At 44.1% G+C, this 25,142-nt stretch overlaps 1 protein-coding gene across 2 annotated transcripts in view; it reads left to right on the top strand.

Moving 5' to 3' along the window:
- LOC124622048 (protein roadkill-like) overlaps nucleotides 1-25,142 on the top strand; it is a 94,757-nt gene that overhangs the window by 60,139 nt on the left and 9,476 nt on the right. Inside the window, exon 2 of one of the 2 annotated variants that reach the window (XM_047147610.1) lies at nucleotides 10,573-11,065. The exons of the other annotated variant lie outside the window; for it this stretch is intronic. Within the exon in view, the coding sequence (XP_047003566.1) occupies nucleotides 10,584-10,955 (372 nt within the window). The 5' untranslated portion in view covers nucleotides 10,573-10,583 and the 3' untranslated portion in view covers nucleotides 10,956-11,065. Of the gene's footprint in view, nucleotides 1-10,572; nucleotides 11,066-25,142 lie in introns of those variants that run through there. 2 annotated transcript variants of the gene reach the window in all.

Genomic DNA, 25,142 nt, shown 5'->3' with positions numbered 1-25,142 from the left:
TCCTCACCAAATCCTGTATTATGTCCGTGACACACTCTTCCCCCATTTCTTGCTAGTACAAAACGTGCTGCCCCCCTTCGAACTTTCTCGATGTATTCCGTAAATACTATCTGGTAAAGATACCACACTGTGCAACAGTACTCCTAAAAGAGGACGGACAAGCGCAGTGTAGGCAGTCTCTTTAGCAGATCTGTTACATATTCTAAGTGTTCTGCCAATAAAATGCAGTCTCTGGTATGCCTTCTCCACAACATTTCGTATATGTTCTTTCCGATAATTTACGGCCTTTATATATCACTGATTCATCGTGTAACCGAAGTCTAAAGGATTCCTTTTATCATTCATATGGATGACCTCACACTTTTCGTTATTTAGGATCAACTGTCAATTTGTACACCCTGCAGATATCTAATTTAAATAGTTTTGCAATTGGTTTTGATTTTTTGCTTTACTAGGCGATAAATTACAGCATCTGCAAACACCATAAGACAGCTGGTCAGATAGTCTCATAAATCGTTTATACTGTACGGAACTGCAGGGGGCGTATAACAGTATCTTGGGGAATGCTAGAAATCACTTCCCTCACGTCCAATCACGAAACTATTTACCTTCGTCCCTTGGTCTCAATTTTTTTTAGCCTCAAGTCATTTCTAGTACAAATAATTAAGAAAAATGATTTAGTTGGAATTTTAACTAATCTTCCTACTGCCTAATATTGCATAAATAATAAAATTACACTGCATAAATCATATCAGGAAGTTGATGTCATTTATTTTTTATAGAAAGTGATATCTTCGCAACAGAAGTGTCAGACAAGATACATCATCGGAATAAGACAACGTTAGGACTGGACAAAAAAGTATGGAATTAGAATTAATTGAATACCTTCAGATGCTGACGGGCGTTTATATATATCAACGAGGACATGTGAAAATGTGTGCCCCGACCGGGACTCGAACCCGGGATCTCCTGCTTACATGGCAGACGCTCTATCCATCTTTTTTTAATTCTCTGCATTTTGTTCGGTATTGTTCGTTGCGCTTGGTCTGGGCGGACGTCACATAACATCCTTTCATATTGATCGTTGATTCCTTTGCTCTGTTTTTTGATTACAGAGGGCAACCAGCCCTCTGACCGAACACGCTGAGCTACCGTGCCAGCAAATCCATCTGAGCCACCGAGGGCACAGAGGATAGTGCGACTGCAGGGACCCACATCGGGGTGGGACACTACGAATGTAGTGTGTGGACGTACAAGGTGAGAGTGTGGGTCTCGCGGGAGGCGTGCGCGAGATAGTCCATGCAGTCTCACTAGCCTCTGTGTCCCAGATGGATAGAGCGTCTGCCATGTAAGCAGGAGATCCCGGGTTCGAGTCCCGGTCGGGGCACACATTGTCACCTGTCCCCGTTGATATATATCAACGCGCGTCAGCAGCCGAAGGTATTTAATTAATTCTAATTTCGTTCTAGACTGCTGCAGGTCTTCAATGGTTTTTATGGTGTCTGTTCTTTCGGACATGTCCGAAAGAACAGACACCATATCCATGTAAGTATATAAAAAGTATGGCGTCCTATGCTCGGTTGTTGGGCCAGTCCCGTTCTTTACGAGGTGTGATTGGAAAGTTTTAAGAGTGGGCTTGTAATTGTACGATGGTGGTACTTACATGCTACTGTGATGCATCTCCTTCAAAATAGTCCCCTTATGTCTGAACACACCGACTACAACGGTATTTCCACTTTAGGAAACATACCTGGAAATTTTTTTCTGAAGTGTGTTAAGTGCGCTCTCCGTATTTGCCTGGATGTCTTCAATCTAGTCAAATCGCTTCCGGCCGGCCGAAGTGGCCGACCGGTTCTGGGCGCTGCAGTCCGGAACCGCGAGACCGCTACGGTCGCAGGTTCGAATCCTGCCTCGGGCAGGTTTAACTAGTTCTAAGTTCTAGGGGACTAATGACCTAAGCAGTTGAGTCCCATAGTGCTCAGAGCCAACCAAATCGCTTCCCTTTCAGTGAAAACTTCAGTTCAGGAAACAGAAGTCCGCAGTGGTCAAATCAGGGGAATGTGGCGGTCGTGGAAGCACAGGAATTTTGAATTTGGTCAAAAATTCAGCGATGGAGAAGGCACGATGAGCCGGAGCATTATTATGATGTAGCATCCAACTCCTGTCTAGCCACAATGCATGCCCTATCTTCCGCACCTTTTCGCACAAACGCTCAAAGACACATTTGTAATATTCCTGGTGAATTGTCTGTCCTCCAGGGGTAAATTCATGATGCACAATACCGATAGAATTGAAAAAAATCACCAACATTGTCTTCACCTTCGACCGACTTCGCCGTGCTTTTTTTCGGTCGTGGTGAACCTGCAGTCTTCCACTGCGGAGACGGCACTTTGCTTCCTGGATCATATCGATATACGCACGATTCTTCACCTGTAATCACCCTATTTAACAAATCTGGCTCATTTTACTCCGATTAATCAGTTCTTGGCACATTTCAAGTCGGTATTGTCTCTGGTCACTTGACAACACTTTTGGAATGAATTTGGCGGACACTCGACGCATGTTCAGATCTTCAGTTAAAATTGACTGAACTGCATAGAAATGTTAATTAAGTTCATCGGCCATCTCCCTAATTGTAAGACGACGATCATGGCGCACAAAGTCGCGAACTTTCACAACGTTTTCATTCGTTTTTGAGGTGGAAGGACGGCCGAATCGTGTTTCATCTTCAAATCATTCGTGGTCATTTTTAAACCTGTTGAACGAGACAATAACATTTCACTGGTTCATACAATTATCTCCAAAAGCTGTTTTTGTTTCGAAGTCCCATTAGCTGATTTCCCGGTTTTAAATCAAAATTTCACACAAACTCGTTGCTCCGTTTTTACGTAAGTTTCCACGTAGACAGAATCCGGCAATAAGTCCTAACAGACGGCACTCAACCAGCTGCCACAACAAACCGAATGAAGTAAAGTTTCCTGTCAGAGGGCGTTAAAGGACGAGGCAATAACTCATTCCCCACTCTCCGTGTACCTGCCTGCCGAACCAGTAAGCAGTAGCGGACCCATTCTTAAAACTTTCCAATCACACTTCGTATATAAAGGTATATAAATAATTTGCCCAAGGCATTGGAGGACTCAGCGAAATTGTTCGCTGATTACACAATTTTGTCGATAAAAGGCCGAAACACATCCGTATAAGACATAGCCAGAAAAATAACAGGTTCGCAACTGAATCACAGCAAACAGCTTAACCATCTGGGTTGGATTGTCACTTTGCAACTGTCTGGGCACTGTTTTCGAACTCCATGGCAGATTAAAACAATGGGTTAGGTCAGGAATCAGACCCGCAGATTCCCACGAAAAGAAAAGATTCTGGGTTAGAGTCCTGATCCAGCATACAACTGTAATCTGCGAGGATGATTAAGCTTAACTCTTAGTCCTTTCAAAAAGATACTGTTGCTGCTCCCACCCCTAATCTTGCTCCAATCGCGAAAATTCCGGTTTTGTAAAATTTCTGATAAATAAAACGGTAAGCGCGCACAACATGCCTCAAAGTTGGAGAATAGTATATTAATGTATTGTGTTCAAAAGGTTTATGATACCCACGGTTTCCTTTCTTAATTACGAGAAAAACTCATGTGGAAGCATAAAGTTCACTACAGCTCTTGTTAGAGAAACATTGTGAAGCAAATTTTCTAAATTTTCTTGGAAAAAATTTAAAATGTAATGTGTGTTTGTTAATAATGCACACAACTTCAAGAGAAAGTGATTTCCGTTTAAAATGTTAAACCAAAACATAACGTGATCTAACACACACTGAAAATTTTTCATAAGAAAGGATTTGGCAGGCATGCAACCTACTCCGTTATCTTTTAACACATTGTTATGTCACAGAATAGGAGAGGGGAGGAAATTAATATTTTTCTTTTGTTCACGCTAGTACAGCCACACGGGACAGCAGGCAGAGATAGTGTGACACACCTATGCAGCAGAAAGAAACAATCTACGTAGTGACATTTACATAAACGAGCACAGGTTGCGATATCAACACCAACCACGCAGGACACACGCTACACATTCAGAGAACCCGAGCGAGGTGGCGCAGTGGTTAGACGCTGGACTCTCATTCGGACGGACGACGGTTCAATCCCGCGTCCGGCCATCCTGATTTAGGTTTTCCATGATTTCCCTAAATCGCTCCAGGCAAATGCCGGGATGGTTCCTTTGAAAGGGCACGGCCGACTTCCTTCCCTAATCCGATGAGACCGATGACCTCGCTGTCTGGTCTCCTTCCCCAAAGAACCCAACCCATTCAGAGAAATGTGCGATGCGAGAGTGACAGAGATAGTCATTAGCTCTTGTTACTTCAAACAAGAAGCTGTGCGTAACACGCAATACTACCTACCAGAGACCTCACACTGCAGTTAAGGTCTTGTAATAAATTTTTAAGCAAACACAGTGGAACACTGGTGCACTCTATCACAATATAGTGAAGCAGTTCGTATTCATTCGAGCCAGTTCTCGGTCCGCTGCAAGATAGTGGTATTTAAACTACTACGTACTTCCCCTTCTCGACACACACACACACACACACACACACACACACACACACACACACACTTCAACAGAACGGCTAACAACCAAATTACCTCCGGGCGAGCAGCGACCACTAATCGTACAACACGGACAGGATATCGGTTCCACCTATTCCTAAAACCTCAGGACCTACAATCTACTTCTCTCTCTCTCTCTCTCTCTCTCTCTCTCTCTCTCTAACCAGGCTCACGCTGGATTTACCACAACAAACTTTACGACCGAAACTGTCCACAAAACGACATTCAATTGATAGCCCGTGTGCCTAAATTCGCCAAAACCAGTGTATCACCAGCGACTATTCAGAAAATCCCATAGAATCTCTGTATATTTCGTTATTCAGCGTTGGGAGGAAACAACCGTTACAGCCATGTATATGAGCAGGGGCCTAACAGACTAAGTAGCCACGCTGCCTCCGTGAACTGTACCCAAATTAAAGTAGTGATACTATCAATCCAGACTTCTTTCCCCTCTCCCAAGCCTTAACCGCCAGCTGCGGTGCCCCACTACACCACGCAGTAGGTCTCCCTACTATCGGACGTAGACGCACACTGATATGTCCACTTAGTCGGTGAGAGGTCTACATGGGAAACTCTGTCACACCATAGGAACTCTTCAGAACGACAAACGCTGAGCGCCACGCCAACTTTTGACAGTTGCTGCTGTCTGTTCCCTACGACAGCGGCCGGCCACTGCGCGTCGCTCGGGCAGCATCTCTGGACCCAGCGAAGGCGACTTGTTGCATCGCTGAGTCGCGCGCGCTCACCTACAACATTTCTTTTTCTTAATACATCGTACACGTATATTTACAGTGACCACCAGGTGTTGTTATCATGTAAGATGCTCAGCACTAGTAAGGGCGAACGTAACCCGTGCGTTTTGACACAGCACAAGGTATCGAGTTTTGAAGACCCTCTTGATGTCTCAGGAGCTGTGCATCTTCAATACAGAGAGTCCCACTCATTTCTCAGCTGCTGCTGTATCTCTCTCAGCCATTGACCTCTTTCTGCTGTCCCACCATTGCAAACTCAACTATCTGAAGCAGCTGATGACCTTCACTCCAGTGACCTCTTTCCACTGTGGGTCGACCTACTGAATGAGGGATTCCTTGAACAGAAGCCACCGAAATTGATCAGCAGGGCCAAATGGACACTGATCAGCCATCTTGGATATGCTTGGACACCACAATAGCATCGAGGAATGGGTGAAACAAATCCTGTGAGTGATCTGTCGTGCCACTGACTTGCCCATCCTGAAGTCTTCATATCACTTTAGGAGACAACAAGTTCCTTGACTGACTGGTGAGTGTCGCCCAGCAGTCCAGGGCGTGCTGCTCTTTGCTGCCCAACAGCAGACATTCAGAGTAACGAGAGCCAAGGCTCTATGCGTAATTAAGGAGAGCAAGAAGAGTCCACGGCAAGCGTTCCTAGAGTCTGACAGCCACTCTACTTGTTCTACAAAAGTACAGGAAGCCATCTGGAGGATTTCCGGTAAATGTAGTCGTTTACCAATAACAGCTGAATCGGTGGTGTCTCCCAACAAAACCCGCAGACATGGCTCAGATGACTGCAGAGGATTTTGCAGCGACTACTGCCAGTGCCAGCCAGGATCCACCATTTCGCCACTACTGTATGACTGCAGAGGGGGGCAAGTTGGACTTCAGAACCAATAATTCTGTGTCTTACTACTGTCCTTTCTTCCTGTGGAAACTGGAATTGGCACTGTCTGAGACTCATGGTACTGCACCTGGTCACAAACAAATGCTAGGACATTTGCCATTAGCATCAAAGAAAATCCTCCTTGAATGTATGCTTGGTATGACAAACAGGAAACTATCCCAGCTCTTGGAGAGAGGCAGTATTGATACCTCTCATCAAATCATGAAAGGGCCTCACATGTCTGTCACTGGAGCATCACCTTAACGAGCCGTGTAGGAGAGACCCTGAAGTGAACGGTTAACTGTCGCCTGGTCCGGTTCTTAGAGACAACACATCTCCTTAGTTGCACTCTGAGTGGATTCCTTGGATTTTGGTCCACTGTCAACAACCTGACCCAGGCGACGTGGCTATTCAGCAGGCTTTCCTGCATAAATATCACTCTCGGGATATTCTTCTACATCAGTAAGGTGTCCGATACTATGTGGAGACACAATATTTTCGTGCAACTCCATCAATAGGGCTTTCGTGGCTACCTCCCCATTTTCATAAGGTCCTTCTGGACTAAGCAGTTCTTTTTAGGTCTCAAGTTTGTGGCACATTGTCAGATTGATTTGAGCAGGAGAATGGTATCCTTCAGGGCAGTGTTTTAAGTGTTACTCTCTTTGCCATACCCATAAGCAGTATCACGTTTATGGTAAGGAGTGCTTTACAGTGTTCCTTATTTGTGGATGATTTTGCTGTTTCCTGTTCTTCCTACAGTGTTGCAACAGTGATCCCAGTTGCAACTTAGTGCAGAGATTAGAGGAGTGGTCTGCAAAGACAAGTTTTCAGTATTTTGTGTGTGTGTGTGTGTGTGTGTGTGTGTGTGTGTGTGTGTGTGTGTGTGTGTGTGTGTGTGACTAGACGGTGGATGCGCAGTGTAGAGATCAGTGAGGCCTGCACACCATGAGGGAACTAAGCTGGCCACAGGTGCTCACAGGACCAGCCCCAGACCCAGTCTCCTTGCTGATGCTGGGGAGCCGCCAGTCGCCATCCGGCGGCAGCTCCTTGGTGCGTCAGGCATGAAAGTTCCTCACAGCTCTGACTTCATCCGCATACAATACTATTGCCCAACCACCTCTGGAATGACTTTTGTCCAACCCTCCACAAACAGCAATGACACGTGGGATCCCGCATGCAGCATGTGCTGGAGTCGCTGGGAGTGGAGCAGATTCAACCCCAAATCCAGGGTTTTAACTGTCTGCCGTCATAGTACCTGCAGATCCACAGTCATTTTAGATTTAGTGCAGCAGCGGAGGGGTTGCACTTCCGCACATGTTTCAATACGTTATTTAAGGACATTTTTAACTGTGCACTACACCTTTACAGCTGTCTTTAGTGATAGATAGAAACATGGAGACTCTGGTTGCTCTGTTTTCCCTGATCATGTCCTCAAGGTTAGACTGCCTCAAGACTTAACTGTCTTCAATGCAGAATTATATTCAATCTTGCAGGCTCTGAAGCAGATGAGATGGGATTAGAGTACTAAGTTCCTCGTCTGTTCAGATTCTCTGAGTGCCCTTCAATCTCCAGAACTCTTGTACCCAGCAGATAAAGTATTCCAGAATATCCAGGATGCCCTCGTCCAGCTACAATGGCTTGGAAACGTAGTGTCTTTCTGCTGGATACCAAGCACATGGGCATTGCAGGGAATGAAAGGGCAAATGCAGCAGCCAAGGAGATGTACTGCAATTCTCAGGTAGCTCAATGTGCAATCCCCTCGCATATTATCGGCTCACTTGTGAGATAGTCCTGTGTCAACGGAAGAATGAGTGGCAGGAAGTGACATCCTAGCACAGCCCACAACGTGGCCATGGCATATTTCCTTCCAGCCACGTCGATGAAACGAGGTCCTCCTTAGTTGTTTTCGCTTAGGCCACAGGCCTATGACGCATGGCTTCTTGCTCCGGCGAGAGGACTTTGTAATCTTCCCCCTCTTCCCTTCTTCCACCTATTGTCTACATTAAACTATGCCCAATCCAAGTAATTGGTAATTGAAGTCTTTTATGAAGATTTGAGAGGAGCGAAGATAAAAATAAACTTTTAAAGTTCACTTAGCTTGTCACGTTGAGAAGGCTCCACTTCTTGTCCAGGGGTCTGATTCTTGAAGCTGTATATGTAACATCAGGTCCTCACTGTTATTTTGAACTAAATAATTGGAAGATGGTTGTTGCAGAATTTTTTTTACGTAAATATATTTTCCACATATTTTTCTCACATTTTAGTAAATCAGTGTGTCTTGATTTTTCACATCAGCAAAACCGAAATTACGTGGTTTGCACCTATTATAAAAAAATCCGTCTGACCACATCAGAGGCAGGCTTAAGACTCCCACACTCTGCGGAAATAACAATATTCCAAACGATTTAGAGTTTTTCGTAACAAATTAATTTCTTCTGGTTTTCCTTACATTATTAATTTCGATTATTCTTTCATAAATGAATCCAGAAATAAACATAGTAAACAGTACAGATTACATAATTAATAATAGAAATTTTAAATGTGCAGATAATTCGTAATTCCACATGTTTCTAAAAATAATTTTAACTGTACATTCACAACTATCACTTACCGATTGTAACATCGAAACTAAAATATTTTATAAAGTAATTACTTTCATAAATTTTAGCTTGATATATAGCATACTGTCAATAAAACTATATGGAGGTTTTGAGAAAAGCAACTGAGATAATATTAACAGGGTCCAAAAATCGGAAAATAATACTTGTATCGACAACTGCTGTTGAGGAAAAGCAATGTGTGGTGTTTCTGGCGTACATATCACTGTGCACCACATTTTATTAGATTGTTTTATTTTCTGATCAGAGGGCGGCAGCAGATTTGATAACAGATCTGCCCTCTGTTTTAAGTAAAGTTCAAACAAATGCGAGTTTTAAGGATCTGTGATTCGTCCAACATGTTTCAGAAAATTTTAGGGAGATGTTTTTAACGTGTTAACGGGGTGAGTGGTTCAGGTGGGCAGTCAGTGTTCCCATCACCCCTTTTTTTAGCTCTGCTATTTTATTTTTTTAAATCCCAGGTATAGCACCGTTTACCCTTTCTCTATTGTCTTAAGACGTGGCAGATAGTGATTATATGGTTACTACAAGCGAAGTGGGAGTGCAAGAGTGTCATTTTATGGGTTTCCCCTTACTGTGTGATAATTCGTAATTTTATCCACATCCGTTTCTTTTAATGTGTTTAAGGGCGCTGATACTATCGTCACTGAGTACCCATAAGCTCTAAAAACCACGAACACGCACCTATTTAGTGCTTTTCAGATTAAGATTGTGCTATGATACATTTGGATAGTAGTGTATTTTTTTCTAATCTGCCTCCACCGTAGCAACAAATCATAGTTTTACAGATAGCACCCATGACAAAGAGGGGCAAAGATTTTCATTACTCTTAATTCTTTTGTCTGCCTTTGGAGATGCAGATGACATAAGTAAATTTGAGGAAGATAAACTTTGTAATTAGTTCTGCCACTGAGATTCGCGATTATGTGCAGTCCATCAATTATCTGATATAGTAAACGTAATTACGTCAAAGGAAATGTAATGTATGTGGTTAAAAGTGAATGCTTGGAACATTACTATGTTCAAAGGCTAGTAAATGATGTCATAACAGAATTTGGCAGTTTTGTGTCTTCTGTATATTATTATTAGAAAGTTATGTATGTTCCTAGAATCATATCCAATGTGAACTTAAAAATTATCATCTTAAAATCACAAAAGTTTAAGTAATGTTGGTGGAACAGAGTAATAGAGTAGTGGATAGAGGCGGATTGTGAAAGGGGCTTATATATTACTTCGTAAAATATTGTTTGTTTTTATTCGTATTTTCCTTAGGTTTTCTTATTTATTTCATGTAGGTATACGTTCAGTGTACAAATAAGACGACCCTATGTTGAGGGCGAGGTGTTAGTTTTTGTGAAGTAATCGAGGAATATGGACCAGTGACTTGCAAAATTGCTGTTATGTACATTGGCAGATTGACTAGCACTCCAGGGCATTGTGTACTACAGAAAGAATAACATGTGTAGTCATTTTTCATAAGTGAATTGTGTTCAGTGGCCACCAGATGTAGCAGACAATTTGCTCTGGAGAGAGATGCACTCCCATATAACCGTACGGAGCAAGTGCAGTGTGATTTACCAAATTGTATTTAACGTGAACCATCTACATTGGAATCCATTTTTGGATGATTCACATTGAGAAAAACATCCTGTGTGTGGATGGAATAAGGATACAGACCTGCTCAATAACGCTGTGTTTCAGGTTCATCCAACATGTCACCAGCAAAGACGATTAGTATGAGTGAGTGTAAGGACCTGGGCTCTCTGCTAGACGCTGATTTCGGCATGGTGACGCTAGTGTCCGGTAACACGCGACTGGTGGTGCACAAGGCCGTGCTGGAAGCTAGGAGCCCTGTGTTTGCTGCCATGCTGCAGGACATGCTAGAGGACGGCAGTGATCAGCTCTCCATCCCTGACGTAGAGGGCCCGGTCCTGCAGAGGCTGGTGGGCTACATGTACACTCTTAGGCTCTCCCAGCTGCAGGGCCTGGGCCCTCAGCTGCTGGCCGTTGCCGACCGGTATGGCGTGGTGGGCCTCAGGGCTTTGTGCGAACAGCTGCTAGATGTGGAAAACGAGGATGACTGACATATGTGAAATAATGTGAAATGACTGACATATGTGAAATAAATCTTAACTGCTTGACTGCATGTGTGTTCGCTAAATACTTGTAAATAAAGAATTAAATGAAGAAAGACCCCACAACTGTTAATTTGTACCCACCAGTGTACAGTACATTCAATTAATAGTTAAATCACAGTGAATGAGTGGGGAGAGAGAGAGAGAGAGAGAGAGAGAGAGAGAGAGAGAGAGAGAGAGAGAGAATCATGGGATGTGACTTGTCCTCCTGGCCTCTTCAAGCGTAACCATGATACCCTCTACATGACGATTCAGTGAAACTGCAGTGGGTTTCCCTTTCTCCTGAAAGAAAAACTTACTTCCTTTTGTTCCACAAGAGACAGCTTTTCGTCAGCAATCTGTGTGAAGTATGCAGCACTAGAGTGTATCTGGGGAATCTGTATATTATTTTGCACAAGTGTCAATAGGGAGTGTATGCAATAGCAGTGAGAGTGCGAGTGACCCTGGTGATCATTTGTAACAGTTATTTACCACCAGGCAGGATACATGTATTCTGCGAGATCATGTTAATCCAACAACTATCGACTCTCCCCCTTTCCTCCTACTTGGCGATTAATAAGCATACAGTGCTCTGTGGGGAAGTAATTCATCTGGTAGGGGCTTTCTGATTCATCAGTTACTTTCTGATTCATCAGTTACTTTCTGATTCATCAGTTACTTTCTGATTCATCAGTTACTTTCTGATTCATCAGTTACTTTCTGATTCATCAGTTACTTTCTGATTCATCAGTTACTTTCTGATTCATCAGTTACTTTCTGATTCATCAGTTACTTTCTGATTCATCAGTTACTTTCTGATTCATCAGTTACTTTCTGATTCATCAGTTACTTTCTGATTCATCAGTTACTTTCTGATTCATCAGTTACTTTCTGATTCATCAGTTACTTTCTGATTCATCAGTTACTTTCTGATTCATCAGTTACTTTCTGATTCATCAGTTACTTTCTGATTTTTGAGCTGCATGTCCCATTGGCAGTATTTGTATCCACTATAGTTACGCCCATGGCACCTTCTTGGCCACTGACCGGACAGCTATTCAGCATTGAGGAGTCGTACAAAGTTTCATGCATCCTTCAGACAAACCTCATCACTTTTAAGTGGCTCATTGCTGAGGCTTACTATCTGCTTTCGTGCAGTATGAAGGAATGCTGGGAGCGCTATGTCCCCTTGTGAACATGGGCCTCGTCCCTCATTCTAGGTGTGAGGGCAACTTGCATAGTCTGCTTGGCTACCAAAGACAAAAACCTGTCCTATGTCTCGTCCTTCACGGTGGTATCTCTCTGGATACGTCTGTTCCTACCAGTGATATTGCAACCTGTGTTGTGAGTGTATGCATCTTAACCTGCCACTTTGCGAGAAGAAGAGGTGAAGACAGGCAATTTTACCATTGTTGGAAAACTCAAAATAATGCTGTAACTTTAGAATCGATCATTACGATCAAAAATTGCCAATCTGGGAGTACTGGCCCAGGCTGCATGATTGTCCGATTTCCCAGCTCACTGGTGCTGCATAAATGTGTTCAGAATCCTGTCCAAAATGTGAGATAGTGTCACACTGAACATTTAGTGTGTGCTTGTGTTTACATTTCTGGGGGCTCCTCCACTGTCCTGTGACACTATACACTGCTGTCACCCCTGCACATTCATATGTGGGTGAAAAGAGCTGTGTGTGTCAACAGACGCAGTTCAGGAAGCAAAACGCATCAACAGTGGCCACTCCTTGTTGCACTGGGTATGTGGCAGACAACTCACCACAACCGCAGTCACTGCATGCTATGGGCACCACTTGGGAACCTAGTGTGGAATAGCTGTAAGGGCATGTCTGCAGATGGCACATCACATGATGTTCAGATCGCATTTACCAGTGTGATGCAAATGGAACTAAAGATGCTTGGCCACGTCATGTGGTTTGGAATGTTAATAAATGCTTGTCACCTAATGTCCCCTAATGGCAGTTCGCCACCACGACAGCTGGCATGCTCTCTGGTACACAGCTTTACACTTCAACTGAGCCCTAGGCTCAGTGGACTTCCAGTTACTGAATTATTTCCAGAAATGTGATGTTAGCACTCTGACCTACTTACCTGCTTTCATGTATACTAATAGGTGGATACAGCTCCACATACAGTGGTCACAAACTTTCAGGAGATGAAACTACAGTGCAGTAAGTGCATAGGAACTGCAACGAAACGCGATTTTTTTTATATATAACAATATTGCTCTTTAACTAGTATCTATTTTTTGTTGTATTTAGGCGTTGGATACAGGCAAATCTGTCGCACCAAACCAGAATTCTGTTTGGGCAGTGTGGCTCATGGAAGTGAAGACGTCCTTAATAATGTGTTGCTGTAACATTTACACAATACAGCAGGGGTTCCGCATGTACAAGCCCTTGGTATGTTCCCAGGCATATAGCACCAAAAATTAAGAAACTTCCGTCGAACCCTGGTCCAGTAATTGCGATTTCTCATTGTCCAGACATAATTTACAGTAACTTCCAAAAGTTGGAGAATGGTTGTCAGTGAAATGCTTTTCTCGGAGCACACAGCAGAATAGAAGAAAATTAGTAGGTGGTGTTAGACAGATGGCAGTAGTATCAAAAGAATAATGATGTCCTAGTGAGGTGTGAAAGGCCCACAGGACAGATCATACCCTTGACAATAACTCACTGATTTGTTTTACGCAAACTCTGATGACCCAGTGACAGCAGAAGAAGACTACTGCTCTAGGAGGGGTGGAGCAACACTGAATGACAAGAGCCGCATGGCATTCCGAGCAGAATGCTGTGGTGCTGCAAGTAGAGCAGTATGGAAGGAGATGGTGTAGACCAGTGATGAAGAAATGAAGTTTGTTTCTTAGAGTGAAGATAGAACATTTGACTGACTCTGGCTGCTTTCGATCAATGCCAGAGCATTTGGCTGTTTCTGCAGGTAGCGGTATACATTTTCTTAATTTTTTCTGCAATCGCCTTAAAACGAAATGCGATAATAAAGTTAAAAGTACCGTATGGCAAACACATGAAAATCATATTTTATCGAGCGAGACAGTTTACAAAAGCGTTGTTATTTGGACAAGTTAATTTGAAACTTTGTTAATGCTTCGTCCTGTTTCATAAGTGCCTTGTATAGATTGCTAGATTTCTAATGTATGTTGCTCATAGACACTTCGGATCATTCTAGGTTAATGTGTGTTGTGCAGAACAGACATTTTGGTGTTGTCGGCAAAAGTGTGGTGACGTTTCTATGGGCATCAGCGCACACTATTCCAGGAGCCCATTAAATTATTTTTTGTGCTGTCGAATGAAGTTCTTTGAAATATTCTTTCTCTGAATCTGAAACATGGCGACTGTAAGGTCTGATACAATGTCACAACAATAAATACACCTCTTCTCCATTAAATACAAAAGACACAACTATTACCCTTGGCAGTGGATGGTTGAGCAGTAGCTTATGTCCGATTCTTGCACCAAACAAAATACATTAGAAGAATGAGTATTCACTCTCAGGGACTAGGCATTCATTTGCTGAGTAAGGCCTTGGGTCCTGAGTTGGGGCTCATAAGCACTGCCAGTCCTGTCACAGAGTGCAACAGCAGAATATTGTGTGCACAGGTGATGGATCTTGGCTTGACTGTCCAGATTGTGATGATGGGACAAACATCTGTAAAAAGCCCCAACAGTCTCAAGGTGTGTCCTGCACTGATGAGATGGAACCATCGTTAACAGGTAACCTATGGAGAAATGGCCGCACCTCAGTTGTATAAAGCTTCCACAAGCAAGTGAGGCTCTGTCTGAGTGGACCTTAAATTCCCTAGCTGCTCATGGGACCAAGATGGAACTGTCGATCTTTTTCTCCTCTTCCCAGCTTGATGGGTGTACTACCTGGGAGTACTCACACCCTCTCATCCAGATGAATGAAGCAGGTTAGTCCCCCTGATAATAAACTTGTCTTAAGTAACAGGGCTCAAAGAGTCATAAACTGGAGCGTTTTTGTAGTGACCAAGAGAAAGGAGGGGATATTTGGAAAAAAAAATGCCCACCTTCTATATACATAAAGGCTTAGAAGGGCTTGCTGGTACCTTAAGGTATGTCAAGCAGTTGCAAAACTTTCCTGTACCGGTCGAGACTAAAAGGGAAAGTGGGTGGAACTACTTAGGAAGTCACAAAAGTTGCTGATTGTGACATAATTGTTGATTTGCACAACTTCATCTCCATCAAGAGTGTGATCATGTGCCCATTAACATTTTGGGCGTGGATGTGACGGAGCTGAAACAAAAATGCGTAACACAGGAGAGTGGATGAGGAGCAAAGGATGCATAGGAATAATGGAGAAATTAAGAAAACCACCACCTAAGTGTGACCTTCACACCATGGCAGGATTCCTCAGACTTAAGGTTAGCGTTATATGTCTAACCCTATGCAGTGCTACAAATGCCATCATGTTGGCCATACAATGCTGAGTTTCAGAAGCAAAGTGACTTGGGGAAAGTGTGGAAAGGCCCCATGAATCTGACTGGCTACCCATCTCCAACAATCAGCATTAACTGTTCTTAGAGGCACCCAATAAAGAGATGGGACTGCCCTGTTTTTGCTGAGGAATGAAAAATTCAGGAAGTGAAAGTCACCAAATGGATCTCCTATGCAGAAGCCAAAAAGGAATGTAAGATGCCACTTCTGATTTTCCATGGTGCAGAAACCTGTTCCCAAGGTCGTAACTTCGATGGAAATGACGTCCAGCATACAGTTATCAACTACCAGGACCTGTACATGCCAAAGGAAGGTCAGTAGTGACATAGAGATCCAGGCAGCTACACCAGAAGAGAGCAGCAATGTTTCTGCAGTGAGCATCATGAATGCTCCACAGAAGCAAGAGTGCCTCTCGGCGCCCACTTCCGTAAAAGCAGGGTGCCTCTCGGCGCCCACTTCCGTAAAAGCAGGGCGCCTCTCGGCGCCCACGTACCTCTCATCCTTGAAAGGAAAGGGAGTAGGGAAGGGTCTCAGTATTAGTCAAGAGCTGTCCTGGGTACCATCAGATGTTATTCTGGCATGTCTGTCAGATGATACCATGGGTTTGATGCCTGATAACTGTACCCAGACAGCCCCTGCACTCCCCAACACTCTAACACTGTCTCACCCCCCTGGTGGAAGTATAGAGACAAATCAAAACCATGTTAATGAAATGGCTTCCATACTCGTGGAGTATGAATGGATACAGGACTTGTCTGGAGGAACTGACTCCTCGTACAGGATGTACCTTTTGGCCTCTCTCTTCAAGAGACTCAATTTAAGCACGGACACACATGGACTTGGATGCTATTACCTTACTGATGACAGACTGAAAGGCCAGGTAGAAATGTTCATTAAGGACACTTTCCACTCCTCACCTCTGTCCATAAACCACGACCCTACAAGCAGTTGCCATTCAGATTGTGTCCTATGTTGCTGTCACAGTGCGTTCTGTGTACCAACAGGTCTATGAGGCCATTAACAGCAAGGCCATTATGTATCATCTTGATCTAACCCATCCCTTTTTCGTTTTAGGTGGTCTTCCAGGGGGATCACTTTTCTTTTGCGAGTTTGTGAATGGCGCCCACTGGGCCCCAAGCTACTGCAGCCCATCCTTCCTACCCAGGCTGCATTTCCTTCCCTGTGCCCCTCCCTCTCCATCCTCACTCCTTCCCTGTTACCTCTTCCTCTGCCTCTGTGTTCGTACTTATGTTGATCTGTCTATCCACCTGGTTTCCTTTGTTCTTGCGGTTTTGTTTCCCTTGCCTTTTCTCTTTCATTGCTTTTGGGTCTTTGGGGTTTGACGTCCGCTTAAAACTTATGTCTGTAGCGTCATTTGGGTAAGAACTCCCTCCCTTGTGTCTACGGCATGGATTCATCTCCTCCCTTCCTTGTCTGCTGTAGCCCCCTCATCCCTGCTTGGTTGCCAGCACATGTAATCAGCCAGTGTGGTGAGGCTGTTATGTATGCATTTGGCTGAGCCCCAACAACACAGGAATCCTGATACCTGAGCTTCTGCCTCCCAAAGTATGCATAGGAGTGGTTGCTTGTCATTCCAGAGCATCGGACTCCCATCCACAGTCACCATGCCAGAAGGCCCTTGCTGTGGCCGGGTGGCGCCCATGGAGAGGACACCTGATCAGAGTGGGTGGTATCAGGGCAGATGCTTTTTGCATGAAACATATCAAGCTCCAAAACTTTGGCTATTCTCCTAGAGCCATCTCTTAAGAGTGGTAACATCATTGAATGCTGCTTTTATGACCCTGTGGCCTTCCCTGCTCTGGCTACACCCCGGAAGGAGGGTCAGGCACACCATCTTGGAGTGAAACACTTTCTCTGCTGTCAGGTCTGCACTAGGGTGGATGGGGACGCCATCACCGCCGCAAAGCCGCTATTTTCAGTAGAAAATGTCGAAAATAAGTTTGGCGATGTGGAGTTCTTCAGTAAGACATGACCAGGTTTCCTGATGACAAAAGCTTTTTCTGTCACCAAATCTGCAGCTCTTTGTGCTTGTGATCATCTCTGTGATGACTGGGTGTCTGTTACACCTCACCAGTTTCAGAATATGATCCAGGGAATAATTTTTAATCGGGATCTCATCATCCAACCTGACGAACTCCAGGCTAATATGGAATGATGGAGTGCTCATTTCATTCAAAATGTGCAGAAAATTCGTAAGGACAAGTACACCGATACTGGCGCCTTTATTCTGGCTTTTGAGGCAGATATCCTCCCAGAGAAGGTCAATGTTGTGAGCTGTCTATGTGACATGATGCCGTACATCCCACCACCCATTAGGTGCTTGTGTTGTGGGCACATAACTTCCCAATGTACAGAGGATGCTCTATGTGGTGACTATGGCACCCAGTCCATGAGGGGAGCCTGTGTGTTCCGCCACCTGTGTGTGTAAAAATTGTCATAACCGTCACTCTCCATGCTCAACAGATGACCCGGCTCATAAGAAAGAAAAAGAAGATACAGCATGACTGACTCCACCCTGTATTGACGTCTTCTGCTATTGCATCTGTTATGCTCTTTCCCCCTCCTCCCTCTGCCTTACCCCAGTTCCACCCCCTCTCCTCTTGCCCTCCATTGGAGTGTCCCATTTCTTTGGCGCCCACCAGTGATGGGGTCCATATGTGGACTGCTTCCCCTAGTGTGTCCAGACCAGAGCTCTGCTACCACAACTCGGCCATGGGACAAAGTCTGCGTGCCCCATGGTCACTGCTCTCTTTCAGTTTCAGATCTTGCGGAAGCCTGCTCTCTCTCTCTCTCTCTCTCTCTCTCTCTCTCTCTCTCTCTCTCTCTCTCTGTGCCCTGCCCTCTTGAAAGAGGGCACGTAGAAGGAGGAGGAATGTAAGCCCCAGGTCAAGGCCCCTCTGGTATTCCCAGAGGTCTGATCTCCCCCTAGCAACCTGAATCTGACATCGTATTTATAGATGTCACCTTGTCGTTGTTGATCAGTTGACTCCAGTCTATTCATCTCCCACGTGGTCACCCTCTCTATGATTATTCGATGGTATTGTAATGGATACTACCGTCCTCTGTGGTTATTCAATGGTATTGTAATGGATACTACCGTCATTTGCCAGAGCTGCAATCCCTTATTGTCTTTTACATAGCAGCCTGTGTTGTTGCTCTTGAAGAATCTCATTTTACTGATGCTCACTTATCGACCCTTCATAGTTTCCATGCTTCATCGTAACCAGGTCAGGCATTTGATGGCTTACTGTGACATCTGCACATAGGTCTTTACAGATATTGTTAGTACATGGATCCCAATTCATACAACATTGGAAGTGGTTGCCTTTTGGGTCCACTTGGACTCTGCTGTCAATGGAATTCCCTCCTGAAAGGCCACCTACATCTGCTGCCCTAACTGATCTCCTTCAGCAATTCACCCCTCCCTCCCTTCCTCCTCCTTTGGGATTGTAATGCTCATCAGCCTTTGTGGGGTAGTGCGTTTTCATCTAGTCGGGGCTCCTCATTGACCATTTTCTTGTGGACAACGACCTGTGGCTGCTTAATGTTTCACCTACTCATTTTAGTGCTGCATATGACACTCTCTCTGCCATTGATCTTTTGCTCTCTTCCCCTCCCCTTCTTCCTTCTCTACACTACTCGCCACATTACCTCTATGATAATGATGACTCACTGTTGTTTCTCTCATTCTCTTCCTGCCTCCTGATAAGGTTTCCCAGATGGGCTTTCCATCATGCTATTTGGCCTCTATATACCTTCTTCGTAAGGTTTCATTGATGAAGTCGTGTGTTATATGTCTGATAAGATAATCCACACTGCTGACATTGCCATTCCTCAATTGATGGGGTCCGTTCACCAACTGCCTGATCCATTGTGGAACAGCCATTGCCACTGCTTGAAGGCATTTTCCCCACTAAATAGGGAGACAGTATTGTGGTACCTGTCCTTAAGCATGACAAGGATCCATCGTCCCTTGATAGTTACAGGTTGATCAGCCTGACAAATGTCCACTGCAAGTTACTAGACTCAGTTGGGTCCTTGACTCTTGGGACCTTTCATCTCCTTACCAGTGTGGCTTCCAGGAGCTATGGTCTTTCAGAAACTGCAGTTCCTCAGCACCTCCGCCTTGTCGCGGTTTTCTTCGACCTTTGTAAGGTCTACAACTCAGCTTGGTACCATGACATCTTAATTACACTCCATGAATGGGGTCTTCGGGGTGCCCTCCCAGTCTTTATTCAACAGTTCCTGTCTGATCAGACATTCAGAGTCCACAATGGCACTGTTCTGAGCTATCTTGGATCTAGAAGAATGATGTTCCATAGGGCTCCATACAAAGTGTCCTTTCTGTCATTGCTACTAATGGATTTGGGGTCTCTGCAGGATTGGTGGTCATCCCTGCTCTGTATGTGGATGATATATGTATTTGGGCTAGCTCTGACTCGATGGCGTGTGCAGAACAGCAGCTCCAGGGTGCCATCTGGCATGCTTCCATGTGGACACTCACGCACTGTTCTGTATTCTCTCCCCTTAAGTCAAGGATGGTGCATTTCTGTCGCCATATTATAGTCAACTCTGACCCAACACCTGACCATGGCTCCCCCCCCCCCCCCCCCCCCCCCCCACTTTCCGTTCCTTGGGTCTTCTGTTAGACAACAAGCTTCCACATCCATCATCTGAAGGTTGACTGTTTTTGTAAATTCAGTGTTCTTCACTTCCTTCACATGCCTCTTGGGGTGCAGATAGTTCGACCCTTCTCCACCTTCACTGGGCATTTGTTGTGTTCTATAGGGTCTATGGTTGTCAAGTTTATGGATCGGCTGCCCCTTCCATGCTGCTCCTCTTGTACTCAGTTCACCATCTTAGTATCTGTTTAGCCTCTGGTGTCTTTCACACAAGCCATGTTTACAGTCTTCTGGTTGACGCTGTGATCCCTCCCCTTTAGATTCACCAGTCTCAGTTCTTGGTTTCCTATGCTGTCACTATCTGCTCTTTCCCTCCTATTCTGTTCTTTTTGGGGTTTTGGAATGTCACCCACATGTTTTCCATCCTTGGGTGGGTTTACTGGTTGGGCTCCATGTCATGTATCTCTGCTGCAACTTCCAGCTCCCCTCCTTGTCTCCCACATTCTCTTCCAGCCACCACTCCATGGTTAGTTCCTTGGCCACAGATTTGGATGGATCTCTTGCAGGGACCAAAAGCCTCCATCACTCCAATGGTGTTCTGTTGGCTCTTATGGGAGTTTCATGTTGCCATTGTCTTTTTACACTCATGGCTCCAAATCCACCAATCATGTGGGATATGCCTACACGTCTTCTATTGGCACAGAACACCATCTCTTGCCTGATGTGTGGGGTGTTTACTGTGAAACTGATAGCCATCCCTTGGGCCTTCTCTTTAATAGTCCTCTCTGACCCAGTTTTTTACATACAGACTCAATAGTGGTCTTGAGGCTATCACTCAGTGTTTTTCCTGCCACCCCTTGGTCGTAGCTATCCATGACCACCTTGCTAATCTTGGTGACACTGCTTGTTTGGTTGATTTCCTTTGGGTTCCTGGCCATGTAGTTATCCCAGGAAATGCACTTGCTGATCATCTGGCTGTAGGGGCGACCACTCCCTGCTGTTTTTCCTGACCCATCCAGGGGTGGATTTGCGGCCTTACATGAAGTTCATTTTTGCTCAATCGTGAGATGACTCTCAGGAAGCTACCCCTCTATATATTAAACTTCGCACCATCAAGGAGACTCCCATCATGTGGCATTCTTCCCTATGCCTTTCCCAGAGGGAATTACCATCCTCTGCTATCGTTGCATTAGCCATACAAAGTTGACCTATGGTTCTTTACTCAGCAATGATAGATCCCACCCCCTCTTCCCCTCTGTAGTTGTGGGGCTCCACTCACAGTGATCTGTATTTTGCTGGATTACCCCAACCTTCCTTGTCAGAGGTGTCAGTGGATGACCATTGTGTGGTTATGTCTGTCCTCAGTTTTCTTCGCGAAAGTCGTTTGTACTCTTGAGTAGAAGTCCTCGAATTTTCATCTGGAATATGAGTCCCTCAGTGTAGATGTTGGTTTCGGAGGCCTTATCCTTACCTCCACACTGACTATGTTCTTCCACCATTTCCCTATATTTTATCTAATCTGTTATGTGGTTGTCTTCTTTGCCTGGTTTTGTCCCCATTACGTTGTGTTGATGGCATGGTATGGTATGGATGTCATGATGGGTCAGTGGCAGTGCTGGTGCCTCACCACATGTAGCATGTCTGGGGCACCCCTGCTCTCCCCATTTCCACCCACCCCCTTTTGTTCTTTCCTCTTCCTGCTGCCCTGATGTCCCTATTCCCTCATTGTTTGGATGTTACCCTTTCCCCTTAACTGGGCTGTGCTGTTTGTGTTGTTCCTCTCTTGATTCCTGACACCCTATATCATGGAATTGATGAGCTTGCTGTTTTGTCCCCTTCTCCATATCAAGCAACCAATTATTACAGAGGACTCTAATGCACACAGTGCACCATGGGGCTCTTAACATCATTTGTCCCAAATTTGGATACTTAAGGATTGGACATGCACTACAGATATCATACTGATGAACACAGGTCAAGCTACACATTTTAGTGCTGCAATGGGTTCATCTACCGCCATGGATCTTTCTGTGCCTGCCCTTGCAAACAGTACTCAATGGAGAATCAATGACAATCTTCATGGTACCGACCACTACCCTTTCAGAATCCTTCTAACTGATGGAGCAGGTCCTGCAAGAAGCTGCTGAGAGGGTTGTTCAGAATGGCTAATTGGATGATTGCAGAGTGTTTGCTGTTTTTTGAGCATCGGGACAGTGTCCACGACTGGGTGGATCAAATTGTTCACGATCCACCATGTCAGTGATGAATCCGAGTGTCAGTGGAAGTAGGAGGGCAGCTATGCACAGTTTGTTGGTGCCCTGCAGGTGCAAATCTTGCAACCTTTCGAATGGTGTGGGCAAAGGTGAGGAGAATAATTCAGAGTAAGCAGAGGTGTCGATAAAAGTTCCTAAACTCCACTAGATCTATGTCCACAAGTAAAGTATGGGAAACTACCAGGAGGATCTCAAGGTGCAACTCGTAACCACCAATAGCAGCTCTAAGAATAGTGCACTGGTCTCTACTAACATCACTGAGAGACAGCTCATACAAAGGCTGAATCATATAAGTCCCTTGTGACCAATTCTAGCGAGAATCGACTTCCTCTCGATATTGGGAGACACCAGAGAAGGCTGATTTGATTTCAGTTCCATCAACATAGAGGAATACAAGCAGCCTGTATTCTGCAAAAGGCCTAAAATAATACCTAGAGGCATATTATTTTGTTGCAGCTCTTACAGTGGGGGTTCTGTTGACATGTGTTTTAGATATGAGTTTTGGAATGTCCTATCTGTTTTAAGCTGGATAATGGTATCCCTCAAGGGAGTGTTTTAAGTATCGTGGCATATGCCATTGAAATAATCAGTATTACATCCACAGTTCCATGTCCCATAATGTGTTCAGCGCTTGTGGACGACTTCTCCATCTTATATGTATCCTAGCAACAGCTGCTCAGCACTTGCAATTGACCATCAGGCGATTGGGGGAATGGTCTTACACCACAGGTTTTAAATTGTCCTTGGAGAAAACTGTTTGTGTTGGTTTTAACTGCTCCTGCTCTCTTTTGAATTTGTCTGGTTTTAAACTGGAGGATACCATTATTTGAGGTCTCAAGCTATTAAACATCCTTAAATGCAGGAGTCATAGGTCTTGAGGAGGCGACAGGACATGTCTGCTCCAACTTTGAGGTCTTTGCGCGACCCTGGCTTGACTATGGACGCTAGGTTTATGGATCAACAAGGCCTACATATCGGAAAATGCTGGATGCGGTTCATCACAAAGGTTTTAGGCTGTCAACAGGGACCTATTGCACGAGCCCTGTTACTAGCTTGTGTGCATCCAGTTCTGTTTCGTAGCCGCTACTGGAATGGCTGTTCAGTCACTGGCCACAAGCAACGAGACCATTTGGGATCTGTGCAAGGGAGAAGTTTGAGCAATTACAGGTTGGGGCGTCAAGGTTTAAAACGAGACGTGGAGTAGAGTATCCACTGGATGCTATTGAGGCCCAGATTACTTTATAACTGATTGCTTACAGGAAGCGTTGTATCCCAGACTCAATTTTTACAATTGAACAAGATTTTACATCACCACCCAGATTTTTACTGTTACACAGATGGGCCTTAGCAGGGAGATTTTATCCATTGTTCTGTTGTGTTCCCCATCATCATCATCCTAAGGACAGGGCTTTCAGAGTTGTTTTCAGTTTATTATATGGAATTGTTTGCTAACCTGAGGGCAATGGAGCAGATGAGATGAAGCCATGACAAGAAATTCTTCATCTGCACAGATTCTCAAAGTGCCCTTCTCGCTCCTGGTCAGATATACCCATCAGATCGGATGGTGCAAGGAGTACGGGTCGCTCTCGATTACAAAGCCAAGACAAGGTAATAATTTTCAGCTGGTTTTCGGGGTACATCAGGATTTGCTTAGAGTAGGATGTTGCCCATCGATACATGGCTTTCTCTTAAGTCCCAAAGAGCCCCCAGTATGACACAGATGCTGGCCACAGGTATCAATATGAGAAATTGTAGTGTGTTTCATTATGATGACCTGATGGTTGATCTTTATCTCCTACAGGACTTACCTTATGTTTAAATGGTAATGAGACGAGAGTGGTTAATGTTTTACGATTTTATGTGATGTCCAGAATTCTTCCCAAAATATTGTGTGTGTGTGATTTTAATGTGTCACAGTGCGTCTCGATCGCTCATTATTTAAAAGTGGCCATCCAGCCAGTCATCTGTCCCCATTTTAACAGTGTCGTTACCAGTAGTTTATCCTTGATTTTTATTTGTAGTTAATTCATTGTGTTTTATCGGGATTTTGTTACAGACCCTTCTGACACCCACCTTATTGTGGCTGCTGTTCAACTCTTGTGGGGAAAATACAACTTGGGTTTCCATTTTATTCTTATTTTTAAACAGATTTTCACCATGCTCAATATCATTAATGCATTCGTGCTGATGACCCATAAATCATTCTTAATCATCATCACAACCACCACGAAATATACCATCATCACTTTGCTTCCCATTTGCTTAAAGATCGATTACTATGAACTTCTAAACAGTTCCTGCAGCTGCTTGTGCTATGATTGACTGAAAATAATTATAATACAATATAGTATCTGAGTTTTCTGAGCGATATAGGGGAATGTTTTTTCTCTCACAGTACCAGATGCATTTCGAAATATTTGTATTTTATACAAATCATTTTCAGTCTTCAGAAAATCATCTTCAGAAAGCGTTGTCATGTCATTTGGCTGGAGGCAATCCCTAAACACTTCAGTAGTCAACTCTACAATTCTTAATAGTGGTTGTGAATTCTATTCTGAATGTCAGCACCATGCCTCTAAAAATTATTTAAGTTGAAAGGGACCTCTGATAATATAGAATTAGTTAAAAGTAATAAGTAATGTAATTACTTAAATTTTGTATTATTATTATTATTATTAGTATTATTATTATTCAGGAAAAAGATGTATGAATAAATGGAAACACCTAAGAGACAAATTTCACAGAGAAATAAAAA

Source organism: Schistocerca americana, chromosome 7, assembly GCF_021461395.2.
Source record: "Schistocerca americana isolate TAMUIC-IGC-003095 chromosome 7, iqSchAmer2.1, whole genome shotgun sequence".
Taxonomy (NCBI): Eukaryota; Metazoa; Arthropoda; class Insecta; order Orthoptera; family Acrididae; genus Schistocerca; species Schistocerca americana.
The sequence above is the reverse complement of the archived record's forward strand: the minus strand, read 5'-3'. Positions and strand labels throughout refer to the sequence as shown.